General features: G+C 43.5%; 1 protein-coding gene across 1 annotated transcript in view; it reads left to right on the top strand.

Moving 5' to 3' along the window:
- The window catches only part of LOC311146399 (gelsolin-like), a 33,295-nt gene extending 16,854 nt beyond the window's left edge, over nt 1-16,441 (top strand). Inside the window, exons 4-17 of the mRNA XM_084182900.1 lie at nt 1,637-1,798; nt 2,254-2,403; nt 6,690-6,779; nt 7,070-7,202; nt 7,473-7,561; nt 7,889-8,104; nt 12,203-12,336; nt 13,330-13,420; nt 13,958-14,128; nt 14,239-14,413; nt 14,837-14,952; nt 15,146-15,223; nt 15,346-15,406; nt 15,806-16,441. Of these exons, the coding sequence (XP_084039026.1) occupies nt 1,637-1,798; nt 2,254-2,403; nt 6,690-6,779; nt 7,070-7,202; nt 7,473-7,561; nt 7,889-8,104; nt 12,203-12,336; nt 13,330-13,420; nt 13,958-14,128; nt 14,239-14,413; nt 14,837-14,952; nt 15,146-15,223; nt 15,346-15,406; nt 15,806-15,966 (1,827 nt within the window). The 3' untranslated portion in view covers nt 15,967-16,441. The remainder of the gene's footprint in view (nt 1-1,636; nt 1,799-2,253; nt 2,404-6,689; nt 6,780-7,069; nt 7,203-7,472; nt 7,562-7,888; nt 8,105-12,202; nt 12,337-13,329; nt 13,421-13,957; nt 14,129-14,238; nt 14,414-14,836; nt 14,953-15,145; nt 15,224-15,345; nt 15,407-15,805) is intronic.
- Nucleotides 16,442-18,433: the final 1,992 nt, after the last annotated feature.

The following is an 18,433-nucleotide window of genomic DNA, read 5'->3' as shown; positions in this document are numbered from 1 at the left end:
TGATTATTTAAATCAGCTGTGTAGTTCTAGGTGGGGGGGCAGAACCGAGTTTGGGAAACACTGGGTTAGTTGATGGTAAGGAAGTGGTTTATTGTGCATTAGAAAGGTAAGGGTTAGGGCAAGAGGGGTTGGTCGTAGCAACCTGCAACACAGCTCTGTTACAATCGCTCCTGTTTGGGGCAATGCGTTAGGCAATAGGAAGGAATACTCTATCAGTATAAGGTCAGAAGTGTTAAGTCGTCATTATTATTGATCCAAAAATAAGATTGAATATAACAGGTGGATAGAAAAACTGGATACGGTTTGGACTTCACTGGGATGTCACTAATGATTAAAGCACTGGTTTAATCATTAGCGACATCCCATGAACTTTGACATGAAGTGAATGAGTCTGAAGTTCATAGACATTAACATATATTCCCCTTAGCCTCTGTCATGTTTACATCCAAAGGCGTGACAGCCACTGTAGTCACTGCAACCAGCATGTCAACGGCAGCCAGTTTGAAATCCCTATAAATACAACAACCGTGGGGTTTGAGAGTTTTTCCCGTTGTTGTTCCTCGCACCGTCTGTTTTATGTTTCCAGAAAAGCCTCAGACCTTGGTTTAGATGACAGTAATTAACCCAGTTCTGTTTACCATTTTGAAATGTTTGGTGTGTGGAAACTCTTCCTTTTACTTTAGAGTTACACACGGTGTCTTTGAGAGAGAAAAATAGAGAGAGAGGGAGAGAGTGAAAGAAAGAGATGTGGGTTATGAGGGAGAGGTAAGAGGTGAAAAGGGTAAGATGGGAGAGAGACTTTTGTCATACTTTAATGAGAAATCCTCATTACACTAAAACACCACATTTACCCCCCCCCCACCCCACCCCAAAACACACACGCCGATAAAAAAGCATCTGGATAGTGAGAAAAAGAGAGAGGGGGAGAGAGAGAGAGAGAGAGAGGGTAAGAGGGAGAAAGAGTGAGGGGAGAGAAAAGAGGTAGAGGGGAACAGAGGACCAAAGCTAGGGCTCCTTATCTGAAGCCTTTGTTACCCTGCAGACATAAAACATTCTTTCCATGAAAATAAACACGGCTACTTCTCTGCCACGGAAAGTTCTCCGTCTTTCTCAGGACAACTCTCTTCCTCAGAGTAGATCTGTTTATCATTTGGGGAATTTGAATAACCACATAACATGGGAACACACTTTGTATGCACTTGAGAGGAAAAGCAAAACCAAGAATTGCTAATGTGGGAAACCCTTTTGTCCCCAAACCAATGGACAATTGTTTGAGTTAAATTGTAGTTTGGACAGTGATATCTATGGTTTGCAAACGGAAATCTAGTTTCGTATTCAGATCGGGCAATGTTGCCGCTATCACCATTTTGGATTTTTTATCATGATTAAATATTTTCCTCTAACCTCCATATGCATGTTTTTGTGTGGCGGTTTACCAGGAAGGCTCAGATGACAGCACATTAAGGTAGAAATCTGTAGTGTAGAACAGACATTATTCTCTGTCTTGTCGAATAGGGAATCATGCAAGTTCTATGTAATACATTTTAAGCTGCAAGGTTTCAAACATTGCGCACCACCGAACAAGCCTCTGAGCTCATCTTTAATCTTTGACCTCATTTGACCCCTCCCATCACAGCAAGGGGGCGTGGCTTCAGGCTTCCAGCACGTTGTGACCAATGACATGAGCGTGAAGCGCCTGTTGCACATCAAGGGGAGGCGGACCATCCGAGCCACGGAGGTGGCCCTGTCCTGGGCCAGCTTCAACCAGGGAGACTGCTTCATCGTGGACCTGGGCAAGGTAGAACTTTACACTACAGTACAGCCTAGGTGAAATATAGATCTGGCCTGTGTATATGTAGGCTACAGTATTGGAAAACTGTAAACTGGAATCTGGGCTACGAGCTAAGTAACATGAAAACGTATAGGTGCAGTATCTCACATCTTTTAATCATGCATTGACGCCAATGGAATATTTGCATAAAATGTCAAGCTATGCATCTCAAGTTAGGATTTGGCACTAAAAGCTTGAAGGGCTTTTGGCTACGTAACATGAAAAGTAAAAATTATATACACCAGAAATCACCCAGCTGGAATGGAATATCAATACACGTATAGAGCCCTTAGTCACCAAACGGATAGTACACATATTTAGCCCTTAGTCACCAAACTGACATTAATATCTGTAAGTAAGTGTTACCACTGGAAACCTAAACCCTTTATTTATTTATTTGTATTTCTCCATCTCTTCTTCAGGATATCTACCAGTGGTGTGGCAGTGAGAGTAACCGCTTTGAGCGTCTGAAGGCCTCCCAGGTGGCCATTGACATCAGGGACAATGAAAGGAACGGCAGGGCCAAGCTCCAGATGGTGGAGGACGGGGCTGAGCCACAGGAACTCACTGAGGTGAGGGATAGGGACACACACACACACACACGGTTGGTGCCGTTTAAAGAGAACAATAAAAATGTTATGAGCATTTAGGGCCTTATATCTATTACAGCATATTAGATGACTGTCTTTCATATTCCATTCACCCAGTTCAATGTAACATCGATAGGTTTAGGCTACTACATGATACTGTGGTCTCCCGAGTGGCGCAGTGGTCTAAGGCACTGCATCGCAGTGCTAGCTGTGCCACTAGAGATCCTGGTTCGAATCCAGGCTCTGCTGTAGCCGGCCGCAACCGGGAGACCTATGGGGCGGCGCACAATTGGTCCAGGGTAGGGGAGGGAATGGCCGGCAGGGAGGTAGCTCAGTTGGTAGAGCATGGCGTTTGCAACGCCAGGGTTGTGGGTTCGATTCCCATGGGGTATGAAAATTAAAAAGAATAATGTAAATGTAAGTCGCTCTGGATAAGAGCGTCTGCTAAATGACGTAAATGTAATGTAAATGTAATACTGGAATTTGTCCTATACCCATTATGAGGTTGCTACAGCCTACAAATTAAAGTTTATAGCTTAGGTACACAGGTCGAGAGACATATTGGAGTAATCAAGGTTACAGACAGTGACACATTCAATACCGCCTTGCACACTTTTGCCTGCATCTAGCTGATCTGAGGTGAAATCAGTAGTCCAAAATGTTCCATTTTGCATCTAAAAAAAGAGTTTCTAGCATTCGTCTCGTTTTGAGTCAGGTTAACCACAAAATCTAACCTTAACCCTAAACCTAACCCTACCTCCTAACCCCAGAGGCGGGACCAATCACTATTATTCAAGTCACAAGCAAGTCTCAAGTCACAAGGTCCGAGTCACAAGTTTAGTCCCAAGTAGAACGAGTCAAGTCGTGCATTCTAAGAGCAAGTCAAGTCGAGTCACAAGTTTTCAAGTCAAGTCTCAAGACAAGTAAAAATAAAGTCTATACATGCAACGACTTGTTAAACTACAAATGTGTCTATTTGAGGCTACCAGACAGCCTGTTTCATTCTTTTGTCTACAACACATTTTGATTAGCCTATGTAATTGTAAAATAGGGACCTTGTAGCAGTCGCATGAAATCAGCAGAAGGCAAGGTAGGCTGAGGTGCTCAGAGTGTAGATGTATTTACAGGTCTTTGTGCTCCAATGGTGAAAGCGCCATATCACACAAAATATACAAGTAGATTTACCAAATATACATGGGCAATAGCCCTAAAGAAATAGCCTCTGTATCATGCTTAACCTGTCCTATCTTAACGGACACAGGTAGAGGGCAAGACTGTACAGCCTCCCCTTGAGAAAACAAATGTAATCTGTCTAACAGGCGCTCAAACAGGTAGGCCTACATAATATAAGCACTTGGCCCCCAGGACCATTTGGCAATTACAACCAATAAACTGGTTCTACAATGTAAAAGGCAATTTACACATCCATTGTTACATTGGTAAGTTACATGGATGAGATTTCAACACCATGCATACATGGAACAATCATTTTGTCTTATTCAACGTTCTGACTCCAAAGCGCTCTACACGTATGCTCCTATTACGCAGAACAAAAATGACAGACGTTGGACACAGACACACGGAACTCCGACATAACCCAGGAAGTATGAAGAAAGGAAACCATACATTGAATTAAATAAACAGAACCTCTTCCTCATGAGTTTTGCGACTGTCCATCTGCTCTATAAACATCACGCCCACTCAGAGCAGGATAAGAAATGGTTGGCTAAATGAAAATGTGTCGTAGGCCTATCAAACATGAAACAGAAATGTCTACGTGTTGCAAAAAAACGGTACGGGATGGAATGATGAAACACTATTAATTATTTTAGTATGAAATGGAATATAGATTTACCACATAGGGCCTGTGCATTTAAACGTGTGATAACAACAGCAAACATTTCAACAAGAGAAAAAAAAGCACCCTCCACTGGCAGGAGTTCGGAGAGCGTGAGTGAAGAGTCTTGGCCATAGTAATAATACATTTTAACAACAAATGAATGCAAGCTTCATAAGTAAATGATCAATTTCAAGCAATTGTTACATACCAAAAGACCAGTAGGCATATGCTAGTAATTGATGCCCCATTGCTGGTGAGCTTGCAAAGTAAACCGTTTTGGAGCTGCATATTTATTTATTATGCCAATCCTCTCTCGCGACAATTTGATGTTTGCGCGGCAACCGATCCTATAGCCGTACAGCAAATCAGCAATCTGTTCGCCAGCTCACCCGACCTGTGTTGATTGACAGTTTGCTGGTGCAATCAGAGTGCCAAGTGTGCGTTTCACTAGCCAATCTGTTCCAATTTGCATGTTTTTTTTTTATTACAAGGGCGATTCTGCGGCTACTGTCTCTGGCTGCGTGGAGACTCTATGCCACAAAATGAATGACAAAACATTACAAAACCTGGCCAGATAATTGTAAGTCATCAATCTCAATTCAAAATCAAGTCCCAAGTCTTGATGCTCCAAGTCCAAATCAAGTCTCAAGTTATTTTATTTTCTATCAATTCGAGTCTCAAGTCATCAAATTTGTGACTCGATTCAGACTCAAGTCCAAGTCATGTAACTCGAGTCCACAACTCTGCCAAACCTAATTCTAACACTAATTCTAACCTTAACCCTAAACCCCAACCCTAAACCCCCTAGAAATAGCATTTTATTTTTTATTTTATTTCACCTTTATTTAACCAGGTAAGCCAGTTGAGAATAAGTTCTCATTTACAACTGCGACCTGGCCAAGATAAAGCAAAGCAGTGCGATAAAAACAACAACAACACAGAGTTACATATGGAATAAACAAAAACAAAACATACAGTCAATAACACAATAGAAAATCTATATACAGTGTGTGCAAATGTAGTAAGTTATGGAGGTAAGGCAATAAATAGGCCATAGTGCAAAATAATTACAATTTAGTATTAACACTGGAGTGATAGATATGCAGAAGATGATTTGCAAATAGAGATACTGGGGTGCAAATGAGCAAAATAAATAACAATGTAAATAACAATATGGGGATGAGGTAGTTGGGTGGGCTAATTACAGATGGGCTGTGTACAGGTGCAGTGATCGGTAAGCTGCTCTGACAACTGATGCTTAAAGTTAATGAGGGAGATAAGTGTCTCCAGCTTCAGAGATTTTTGTAGTTCGTTCCAGTCATTTGCAGCAGAGAACTGGAAGGAATGGCGGCCAAAGGAGATGTTGGCTTTGGGGATGACCAGTGAGATATACCTGCTGGAGCGCATACTACGGGTGGGTGTTGCTATGGTGACCAATGAGCTAAGATAAGGCGGGGATTTGCCTAGAAGTGATTTATAGATGACCTGGAGCCAGTGGGTTTGGCGACAAATATGTAGTGAGGGCCAGCCAACGAGAGCGTACAGGTCACAATGGTGGGTATTATATAGGGCTTTGGTAACAAAACAGATGGCACTGTGATAGACTACATCCAATTTGCTGAGTTGAGTGTTGGAAGCTATTTTGTAAATGACATCGCCGAAGTCAAGGATCGGTAGGATAGTCAGTTTTACGAGGGCATGTTTAGCAGCATGAGTGAAGGAGGCTTTGTTGTGAAACAGGAAGCCGATTCTAGATTTAACTTTGGATTGGAGATGCTTAATGTGAGTCTGGAAGGAGAGTTTACGGTCTAACCAGACACCTAGGTATTTGTAGTTGTCCACATATTCTAAGTCAGACCCGTCGAGAGTAGTGATTCTAGTCGGGCGGGCGGGTGCAAGCAGCGTTCGATTGAAGAGCATGCATTTAGTTTGACCTTGTGGGGACAGTTGCTCCCCAGTTGGTCAAATTTTTGTTTGTTTACTATTCTTGTGGGGACTTCTGGTCACCAGAAGTATAGTTAAACAAGTCCACACACACACACACACACACACACACACACAGACACACATACACACACACACACACAAGAGCAAATCACTCATACTTACACACCTACTGTATCCAAATAACATTCAAATATTCCATCATTGGAAGTGACGATGATACCATATCATAAAATGGTGCTATACATTGCTGAGGAGTTTCCTGGACATTTAAATACCCCTTACCATGGGAATATACTGTATATGGGCACAAAAGCTTTGTGCTATGTGTCATTTCTGTGCCAGCTCTGTGCCATAGCCTTTTGCAAAACTAGGCCAAGATTGTGGCAATGGCTCTAAACAGTGTAATGAGAAAGAAAGAGGGAGAGACTGGCCTTGCTCTGTCTCTGTATGAAGCTAATCCTCCATTTTGGATCTGTCCTAGGCTCTGGGGCCCAAACCCAGTATCCCCCCTGGCACCCCTGATGATGACAAGGTGGACACCTCCAACAGGAAGAAGGGTGCCCTCTACATGGTAACGGATGTTACTGCACCTTTGTTGTTCAGTATCAGCATCATGATTTGTAATTGTTGTTCCTATTTCATTGTTCTCTTCTCTTGATAATCTCAGTGCTCGCACATTGTTGATCTCTCAAGTTCCTTCACATGCATTGTGAATCCATGACGTTATGTATTCATTTTATTTAGCATATTATTTAAGGATCCATTTAAGAAAAAACAATTATTTTTCAAGGGAGTACTGTCAATATATGTACAGTATAAATGTATGTATTTATTGGTATCTAATCTCTGTGTATTTTGTAGATCTCCGATGCCTCTGGCTCTATGAAGTCGTCGGAGGTGGCCTTGTCCAGCCCCTTCAAACAGGCCATGCTGACCGCCGAGGAGTGCTACATCCTGGACAACGGAGTGGACAAGAACGTCTTTGTATGGAAAGGTAGACTAGTCCTCTCCACTGTTTTTTAAACGTTGGCCAGGATATCAAATGTTATCTATGCAACACATTTCTTAAATATAATGCAGTTCAAAGTGATTCATATATAAAAAACTAAAAAACTATTTTCTACTTCTACTGTGTAGGCTAGTGCAAGATTCAGAATGAGAAGTCAAGGAAATGTTCCCTAAATTGCTGTGTACAGCTGTGAGTTTTTAGAGTTTTGTTGAGTTGTGCTGATGATTAATCAACTCTATCTTACCTCCATCACAGGACCCAAGGCCAACGCAGCCGAGCGAAAAGCAGCCATGTCAGCAGCCCAGCAGTTCATCAAAGAGAAGGGCTACTCCAATAAGACACAGGTACACTGATGGAATAACGTGAAGTTGAAAACATTTCGACCGTTGCTCAGGCACTACTCAGGCACTACTCAGGCACTACTCAGGTCTTGCTCAGGCACTACTAGGCAATGTTTAAAATGTTGTTAGCTATGTCCACTTTAAAAAAAAAAAAGTCACTTAAAATGTTGAACAATAATTAATTGAAAACAAATATTGGTAGTGAACTAGTCTCACATAACCATACTTCTAAGTTTAGATTATCAATCAGCTATTGGAATGCATGTGAGAGGAAATCGAGGTTCGTGGTAAACAAGAGAACTGACTCTTACTTTTTCTTTGGCCGTGCAGATCCAGGTACTGCCAGCAGGAGGCGAGACCACTCTGTTCAAGCAGTTCTTCAGTGACTGGAAGGACAAGGACCAGACCACGGGCCCCAGTAAGGCCTACAGCATCGGCCGCATCGCCAAGGTGGAGCAGGTGCCCTTCGACGCCTCCACCCTCCACTCCAACAACAACATGGCTGCCCAGCACAACATGGTGGACGACGGCAAGGGCAAAGTCCAGGTAAAACACACAACACTGGACTACAATGGAAATAACTAAGTCAGGGTTCTCAAACTCATTTTGCGCAGGCTCTGTCTGTTTATCTTTACAAAGACAACCACGGGCCACACTAAATTGGCTAGGGGACCAGATGTAGCCCACTGCCCGTATGTTTCAGACCCCTGAACTAAGTCTTTGGACGTAACTTTTTTTTCCTCTTAAATTTGGTATTTATAAAAAAAAAAATATATATATATATATACATTTGGTAAAGTCCAGGGCCTGGTTTCCTGATAGCGATGGAATTTAGGCTTACGAGTGTTTTTAACTATGTATCGTTCCTACAACAGGCGGAGATGTTACATGTGTTTCCAAATAAATCACACAGAGAGAAATGTCGCTAAGTGTGTAGTTGAATCATACTGATAGGTTCGAAAGAAAGGCAGCGCTGCTCTCGGATCAGCTTTCTCCATTCAAATCTTACCTTAACATTAGATTTATTTCACAATACTGATGACGGATCAGTTCCTAGAGAGATATTACCACCTATGGCTGCAAATATTGAGGCGACTTCTCTAATTCTTATCCAATAAAAATGCACCATTACATTTACATTTTACATTTTCGTCATTTAGCAGACGCTCTTATCCAGAGCGACTTACAAATTGGTGCATTCACCCTATGATAGCCAGTGGGACAACCACTTTACAATATTATTTATTTTAATTTTTTTCTCTTTGGGGTGGGGTAAGGGGGGGTAGAAGGATTACTTTATCCTATCCCAGGAATTCCTTAAAGAGGTGGGGTTTCAAGTGTCTCCGGAAGGTGGTGAGTGACTCCGCTGTCCTGGCGTCGTGAGGGAGCTTGTTCCACCATTGGGGTGCCAGAGCAGCGAACAGTTTTGACTGGGCTGAGTGGGAACTGTGCTTCCGCAGAGGTAGGGGGGCCAGCAGGCCAGAGGTGGATGAACGCAATGCCCTCGTTTGGGTGTAGGGACTGATCAGAGCCTGAAGGTACGGTGGTGCCGTTCCCCTCACAGCTCCGTAGGCAAGCACCATGGTCTTGTAGCAGATGCGAGCTTCAACTGGAAGCCAGTGGAGTGTGCGGAGGAGCGGGGTGACGTGAGAGAACTTGGGAAGGTTGAACACCAGACGGGCTGTAGCGTTCTGGATAAGTTGTAGGGATTTAATGGCACAGGCAGGGAGCCCAGCCAACAGCGAGTTGCAGTAATCCAGACGGGAGATGACAAGTGCCTGGATTAGGACCTGTGCAGCTTCCTGTGTAAGGCAGGGTCGTACTCTGCGAATGTTGTAGAGCATGAACCTACAGGATCGGGTCACCGCCTTGATGTTAGCGGAGAATGACAGGGTGTTGTCCAGGGTCACGCCAAGGCTCTTTGCACTCTGGGAGGAGGACACAACGGAGTTGTCAACCGTGATGGCGAGATCATGGAACGGGCAGTCCTTCCCCGGGAGGAAGAGCAGCTCCGTCTTGCTGAGGTTCAGCTTGAGGTGGTGATCCGTCATCCACACTGATATGTCTGCCAGACATGCAGAGATGCGATTCGCCACCTGGTTATCAGAAGGGGGAAAGGAGAAGATTAATTGTGTGTCGTCTGCGTAGCAATGATAGGAGAGGCAATGTGAGGATATGACAGAGCCAAGTGACTTGGTGTGTAGCGAGAATAGGAGAGGGCCTAGAACTGAGCCCTGGGGGACACCAGTGGTGAGAGCACATGGTGCGGAGACAGATTCTCGCCACGCCACCTGGTAGGAGCGACCTGTCAGGTAGGACGCAATCCAAGAGTGAGCCGCGCCGGAGATCCCAACTCAGAGAGGGTGGAGAGGAGGATCTGAAGGACGAGAGCAGAGGAGAGAGAGTTAGCTTTAGCAGTGCGGAGAGCCTCCGTGACACAGAGAAGAGCAGTCTCAGTTGAATGACCAGTCTTGAAACCTGACTGGTTTGGATCAAGAAGGTCATTCTGAGAGAGATAGCAAGAGAGTTGGCTAAAGACGGCACGCTCAAGAGTTTTGGAGAGAAAAGAAAGAAGGGATACTGGTCTGTAGTTGTTGACATCGGAGGGATCGAGTGTAGGTTTTTTGAGAAGGGGTGCAACTCTCGCTCTCTTGAAGACGGAAGGGACATAGCCAGCGGTCAAGGATGAGTTGATGAGCGAGGTGAGGTAAGGGAGAAGATCTCCGGAAATGGTCTGGAGAAGAGAGGAGGGGATAGGGTCAAGTGGGCAGGTTGTTGGGCGGCCGGCAGTCACAAGTCGCAAGATTTCATCTGGAGAGAGAGGGGAGAAAGAAGTCAAAGCATAGGGTAGGGCAGTGTGAGCAGGACCAGCGGTGTCATTTGACTTAACAAACGAGGATCGGATGTCGTCAACCTTTTCAAAATGGTTGACGAAGTCATCCACAGAGAGGGGGGAGGGGGAGGAGGATTCAGCAGGGAGGAGAATGTGGCAAAGAGCTTCCTAGGGTTAGAGGCAGATGCTTGGAATTTAGAGTGGTAGAAAGTGGCTTTAGCAGCAGAAACAGAGGAAGAAAATGTAGAGAGGAGGGAGTGAAAAGATACCAGGTCCGCAGGGAGTCTAGTTTTCCTCCATTTCCGCTCGGCTGCCCGGAGCCCTGTTCTGTGAGCTCGCAATGAGTCGTCAAGCCACGGAGCAGGAGGGGAGGACCGAGCCGGCCGGGAGGATAGGGGACATAGAGAGTCAAAGGATGCAGAAAGGGAGGAGAGGAGGGTTGAGGAGGCAGAATCAGGAGATTGGAGGGAGAAGGATTGAGCAGAGGGAAGAGATGATAGGATGGAAGAGGAGAGAGTAGCGGGAGAGAGCGAAGGTTGCGACGGCGCATTACCATCTGAGTAGGGGCAGAGTGAGTAGTGTTGGAGGAGAGCGAGAGAGAAAAGGATACAAAGTAGTGGTCGGAGACTTGGAGGGGAGTTGCAGTGAGATTAGTAGAAGAACAGCATCTAGTAAAGATGAGGTCAAGCGTATTGCCTGCCTTGTGAGTAGGGGGGGACGGTGAGAGGGTGAGGTCAAAAGAGGAGAGGAGTGGAAAGAAGGAGGCAGAGAGAAATGAGTCAAAGGTAGGGAGGTTAAAGTCACCCAGAACTGTGAGGGGTGAGCCATCCTCAGGAAAGGAACTTGTCAAGCTCATTGATGAACTCTCCAAGGGAACCTGGATGGCGATAAATGATAAGGATGTTAAGCTTGATTGGGCTAGTGACTGTGACAGCATGGAATTCAAATGAGGAGATAGACAGATGGGTCAGGGGAGAAAGAGAGAATGTCCACTTGGGAGAGATGAGGATTCCTGTGCCACCACCCCGCTGACCAGATGCTCTCGGGGTATGCGAGAACACATGGTCAGACGAGGAGAGAGCAGTAGGAGTAGCAGTGTTTTCTGCCATGGCACATCATTGGTCAGACGAGGAGAGAGCAGTAGGAGTAGCAGTGTTTTCTGCCATGGCACATCATTGCGCACATTTTAGGCTACACATCATGAAATATATTGAGACAAATTACAGACAGTAGCCTAACGATGAACTTAGCCTTAAAGGTCCCATGCAGTCATTTTTTTCTCTCAATATCATGTAATATCTTCGTAACAGTGAAGTACCTTACTGTGATTGTTTTCATTTAAAGTTGTCAAAAAGAAACTAAAATAGATTCTTAGCAAAGAGCAATTTCTCAAGCAAGAATTTAGCTTTCTGGGAGTGGTCTGAGTGGGGAGGGGAAAACTGAAAACTAGCTGTTATTGGCAGAGAGGTTTGGAACTCTCTTTCTTATAGGTCACCAGGCAGGCCAAAACTCCATCCCACAAAAACAGGCAGAAATTTCAAGCAATCTTTTGAAACAGCTATTACATTAAAAGGGCATTATCATAATTTTCACAATTTCACAGTATTACTGCAATCTCATAGTGTGGAAATATATATAAATCACAGGAAAATCAAGTTTCTAACTGCACTGGGCCTTTAAGATGCTTTTGGGAAAACCGGCCCTGGTAAAAACAAGGTTTTGAAGCAAAGCGTCACTCAGGGTGCTGGGTACTTTTCAAACAAATCAAGGCAGCAATATACACGTGGAAAATGATATTGGTTTGGTTTCAGATCTGGCGTGTTGAGGATGGTGGTAAGGTGGCTGTGGATCCCTCCTCCTACGGACAGTTCTATGGAGGAGACTGTTACCTCATCCTCTACAGCTACAGGCCGGGAGGCAGGGAGCAGCACATCATCTACACCTGGTCAGTACATATGACATCATCCACAACTATGCTGTAAACAAGACATATTTATTTACACCTAGACAGTTCAAATGACATCATCTACACCTTATCATCTACATGTGCACCTGCCACCTGATCAGTGCAAATGACATCGAAACCCGGTGTGTGTACGTGATATAATTTACAACAAATCACACCAAGGGGGTATTTTACCTTACCCCGACCTGTTCTTGAATATTCTGATGTGTTCTCCTAGCCTTAGTTCATAAAGAAGGATGTATCTGAAATAATCATGGCAAAACTGACTCAATACTTGTAGTAGTACATATTCGATACCTGTAGAAAGGTCTCAATAAGGTGGGCTTGACGTATCTGTGTGTGTTTGTGTTTATTAATCTGTATCTGTGTGTGTTTGTGTTTATTAATCTGTATCTGTGTGTGTGTTTGTGTTTATTAATCTGTATCTGTGTGTGTGTTTGTGTTTATTAATCTGTATCTGTGTGTGTGTTTATTAATCTGTATCTGTGTGTGTGTTTGTGTTTATTAATCTGTATCTGTGTGTGTGTTTGTGTTTATTAATCTGTATCTGTGTGTGTGTTTGTGTTTATTAATCTGTATCTGTGTGTGTGTTTGTGTTTATTAATCTGTATCTGTGTGTGTGTTTGTGTTTATTAATCTGTATCTGTGTGTGTGTTTGTGTTTATTAATCTGTATCTGTGTGTGTGTTTGTGTTTATTAATCTGTATCTGTGTGTGTGTTTGTGTTTATTAATCTGTATCTGTGTGTGTGTTTGTGTTTATTAATCTGTATCTGTGTGTGTGTTTGTGTTTATTAATCTGTATCTGTGTGTGTGTTTGTGTTTATTAATCTGTATCTGTGTGTGTGTTTGTGTTTATTAATCTGTATCTGTGTGTGTGTTTGTGTTTATTAATCTGTATCTGTGTTTGTGTTTATTAATCTGTATCTGTGTGTGTGTTTGTGTTTATTAATCTGTATCTGTGTGTGTGTCAGGCAGGGGCTGAAGTGCACCCAGGATGAGCTGGCAGCCTCTGCCTTCCTAACAGTGAAGCTGGATGACTCTATGGGAGGAGCCCCTGTTCAGGTGGGTCTCTATCCCCTCCAGCTCATCCCCGTGCCCCCAATACTCACAGTCCAAAAGCACCTGAGCAAAAGGTACGACGGTGGGAAATTCAGACTAAGCACTCTTAAGTTAATAGGCCAAAGTCGTTGTCAAGCTGTTGCATTTATCGTGCTTCGTAAAGCCGATGGCATGATGTATGATCTTTTGGCAAGGGCAGCTGCTGCGTTGGTGTCCAGTCATTTAAGTCTCTAACAAGTGAGGTCATATTATTAAACCACGTGTGGATTTTGTCCTGTCTTTATGGACTGAATAATTGTGTGGAAAGGTTTTTAGACTGTCCAGCAGAGGGCAGTCACACTTAGTTTTACTTCCAGTGTGTTGTTTACAATTTTAATGGTAACCATAGTGGCACATAATGTTCCATCATGACAGTATATTAAGGAAAGCAATCTTTGCCTGGATTTTAATTAAATCACCAGAATTACCCGTCACTTTAGAATGGGTTTTCTTCTACATAATTATCATTAAGTGTCCATGTTGGTCCATTTCCCCCTCTAGGTGCGTGTGACCCAGGGCCAGGAGCCCCCCCACCTGATGAGCCTGTTCCAGGGTAAGCCCATGATGGTCCATAACGGAGGGACGTCCCGTAAAGGAGGACAGACAGGCACTGGCAGCACCCGCCTCTTCCACATTCGTCAATCCTCCACCCGCGCTACAAGAGCTGTAGAGGTGAGTTCTCAGTGTGTGTGTCAAAGTGAGTCCAGTGTGTGTGACTGCTTGAGGAAGAGTAAGTGTCTGACAATTCTTCTGAGCACCTCTCTGTCTCCTCTCCCTCTCAGGTGGAGCCCTCTGCCTCCTTCCTGAACACCAACGACGTGTTCGTGCTCAAATCTCCCACCGCCATGTTTGTGTGGAGGGGGGTGGGCGCCAGCGAGGAGGAAATGGCCGCCGCCAAGCACGTGGTGGGTTTCCTGGGTGGCAGTGCCAGTAATGTGTCAGAGGGCAAGGAGCCAGGTAAGGATTTCATCTAGTGTTACATGTTTATTGTATTAAGTGGGCTGGATCTCAATAGTGCAACGTGGGGTGCATTTCAATAGTATTAAGTGGGGTGCATTTCAATAGTATTAAGTGGGGTGCATCTCAATAGTCCAATGTGGCTTCCTCTTCTTGTCTTATCCTTCATCTACAGCCTGAAATCACAGGATAGGGGAAATCAACTTGGTGGTGGCTTCCTCTCATGCATTTGATTGCCTTTTTTTTCAGATCTGTGTTGATGAAGGAAAGGTTACAAGGAGAGGAAACAACTTTAGACAATTGAAATGTGCCCCTAAATAAGACAATAAAGAGAACATCACACATCCTAATATATCACAACAAAACACTATATAGTTCCAAAGAACCAATGAGACAAATCTATGCTGGTCTTTTCTGTCCTAGCTGGGTTCTGGTCTGCCCTGGGAGGGAAGAAGGAGTACCAGACGTCCAAGAGTCTGCAGAACATGGTCAAACCTCCACGCCTGTTTGGCTGCTCCAACAAGACCGGATGCCTCAGCGTAAGTGATGGATTGTTGTTGAGTGTGTCTAACGTAACTAACTCTCTTGGATAGATAGATTAATACTCAATTCATCCCCAATGGGAAATTCAGTGTCACTCAGGAGGAGAGAAAAAGTAATACAGTAAGTACAATGCAAAAATGTGCCCATGTTCCAAAGTGCTGTAACATATTGTAATCCTCCAATCATCAGGTGGAAGAGGTTCCTGGAGACTTCCAACAGACTGACCTAGCCACTGATGATGTCATGTTGTTGGACACCTGGGACCAGGTGAGTAAAGCTCCCCCATCCATATCATAACTCACAAGCGTGTTCATCTTCTGCTCTCAAAAAAACAATGCAGAGTGAATTTGAAAGTCTATAAGCTAACAGCATTTCTGGACTCCCGCCAGATCTTCCTCTGGATCGGCAATGACGCGAATGCAGAAGAGAGAACTGGAGCACCCAGAATAGGTACGAGAACACGCAGGGAAACAAACTTTCACAATGGCCCCTACCCAGGACCCAGACTGGGGCCACAACTGATTAAGGAGAACATGAGTTACCTTAGGGCTCTAACTGTATCTATATAATCAAATGAGGACCTTATATATATATATATATATATATATATATATATATATATATATATATATATTGGTTGTTTTCTCCCTCAGACTCTCACCACTGTATGCAGTTGAACCATTGGTTTCAGCTACGGTTTAAGCTCCACTTTCTGTGGCCTTCAGAAAAATATTTTCTGGTTCAAACCATATACGAGTGCCTTTTGTAACACAATATAACTGTACTCTGTTTGTGGTCTCTCAATATACAGGAATAATGTTCATGCTCATTCTCTATCTCCCTCTCTAGCTAAGGACTATGTGGACTCAGACCCCTCTGGACGCAGAGGGCTGTCCATCACCACCATCAAACAGGGGGCTGAACCCCCAACCTTCACTGGCTGGTTCCAGGCGTGGGACCCCAAAATGTGGGAAACAGACCCTCTGAAGCTAATCCATGCCCGCTTCTAAATGCCAAACTCCACCCCACCCCCTTACCTATCTGGCACTTACCCATACACATATTCCCCCGCCCAACTCTTTGGATCAGAGTGCAGAGTGCCAGTATAACACTCTGTACTGCTATTTTACTCTAGCTTTTTTTTAAATGCCATAATGTTGTCGCTTTTAGACTCATACTAAATATTTACCTAGCATGCCTTTTCTTTATCTGCTGTTGGAGCAAATAAGAACCATATCTTTGGGAGCCTGTTTATTCCAGTGTCTATTGAATCCAACAGGTATTTTGTTATACTTGGTGAAGTCATGATATGTGATTACCAGTTAGTTAGGTCTCATTTGAAGCATGCTGCATTTTAACTGGATATCTCTGCAGGAGAAATATGTCTGCTCTTTTTTTACATTACTTTTGATGATTCTGAAATTGTATTATGAATGGCTTTTCAGTAAATTCCCTGTATTTCTAGAGAAACTCTGGAAATGAGAACACGTTGGTAGCCTCCATTTTCTATGTTGACAGGTGGCCACATGGATAAGAATGACAGCATACCAAGGTATCACACTTTTAACATCAGCACAATCTCTTCCATGTAACATTTATCTTTCTTCTGAAGTTAGTCAAATAGTGGAAAAACAGAGAACAGAAAGCCATAGTACTTCAACAATGGAAGACTCCCTCAAGAGGATGTTATCTTTTTACACACCACCTGGCTAGGCAGTTGTCTTCCTTTTTCCCGCCTTTAGATCTACAGTGTCAGTCAATGATGAATATAAACCCTGGATGGCTGATGCTATGTATTGTCCAATGAGAGGCTTTGAAGCCACCGGTCGGCCATATTGGTACTCCCCAGAAAGAGCAGTCCTCCATAAGAGTGAATGGAATTCTACAGTATTTCAATTACATTTTTCAAAAATAAAATAAAAAATCGGGGACAGTAACATTAGTACTTTCTAAAAATTATATTTTAAGGAAATTTTTTTTAAAATTTTTTTTATGTTTAGCTCAAAATAATATAATTGAAAAGTATGCATTAAGATGTCTATAATGGAATAAATGTGGCAAAAACAAATTTAGACATCAATAAATGCATTTTTATAGCCTCCAAAATAATTTATATATATTTTTGCCAAGTGCCAAGATGGCGGCACAGTGGCTTCAAAACAGCGCCCTCAGTCATCTAGTGTATAAATAAATCATTGATGGCAGTGCAGCATGGTGTGATTGACTCGTGCCCTTCATCAAACTGCTCATCAGACAATCTTGTGGGAGCTTTGATGGACAGCTCTTTCCCGCCACAAGGGACATAGGCTGATTGGGTGACATAGGCCACCCAATCAGATTTTTTTATGCTCTACTTGTCAGTGTTCCAAATTGAAAATTATTTGTATTTTTACCTAAGCACAGTACTTGACTTGGGCAGGAGCTCACCGAAACTGAGAATCGGCACCTCAAATGTTCTTCTGCTTGAGTTCCTGCACCTCCTATAGAGTATTAGCACAAAAGTATTAAGGAGTTCCTGCACCTAAATATAAATGGTACCGGCACCCAAAATGAGTACCGGCACCTATTTCAGTCCAAGTCAAGCACTGGCCTAAACATGCATTCACCATCAGATAGAATTCATAGTAGCAGTAGGGATGGGGTTGGAAAACTAAAGGGATATACACAGTTTATTAGGTACACCCATCTTGTTCAGAGTCGGACCCCTCTTTGCCTCCAGAACAACCTGAATTCTTTAGGGCATGGATTCTACAAGTCGAAGTTGTTGGATGTTGGTCCATGCTGACATCACGCAGTTGCTGCAGATTGGACAGTGGTACACAACCAGCCTGTACCGATGACACCAGGCAGGATGGGGCAATGGACTAATACAAAAACCTGACTCTGCCATCAGCATGACACAACAGAAACTGGGATTGGTTGGACCAGGCAATGTTTTTCCACTCCTCAATTGTTGGTGATCTTTTGCCCACTTGCACTGCTTCTTCTTAACTGATAGGAGTGGAAACCAATGTAAGTCGTCTGCTGCACTAGCCCATTGATGACAAGGACCAACGAGTTGTGCTTTCAGAGACGCACACCACTCTGTTTCTTTGCCTCTGTGTCAATTACAGTACATTCTAGTCTTTTAGCAGACACTCTTATCCAGAGCAATTTACAGTAGTGAGTGCATACATTTTTCATACTGGTCGCCCTTGGGAATCAAACCCACAACTCTGGCGTTGCAAGTGCCATGCGCTACCAACTGAGCCACACGGGACAAGCTGCACTGTTCATTAGATTCTTCATATACAATTTCACAATTGATAATATTCTTACCCATCAGACTATTGTCAACGTATTCTTGTCTTTAGGCTAATATATGTGTGAAATTAATTTTGGTTTAGGTGTAGATTAGATGGGCCATCAGCTGCACAAGCCTGACAGACAAAAAAAAAAGACATGTCCTCTTAAAACTGCTTATAACAGAAATTCTGT

The sequence above is a fragment of the Coregonus lavaretus genome (genome assembly GCF_964263955.1).
Source record: "Coregonus lavaretus genome assembly, chromosome: 19".
Lineage (NCBI taxonomy): Eukaryota > Metazoa > Chordata > Actinopteri > Salmoniformes > Salmonidae > Coregonus > Coregonus lavaretus.
This window is presented reverse-complemented; position numbering and strand designations above follow the sequence as displayed.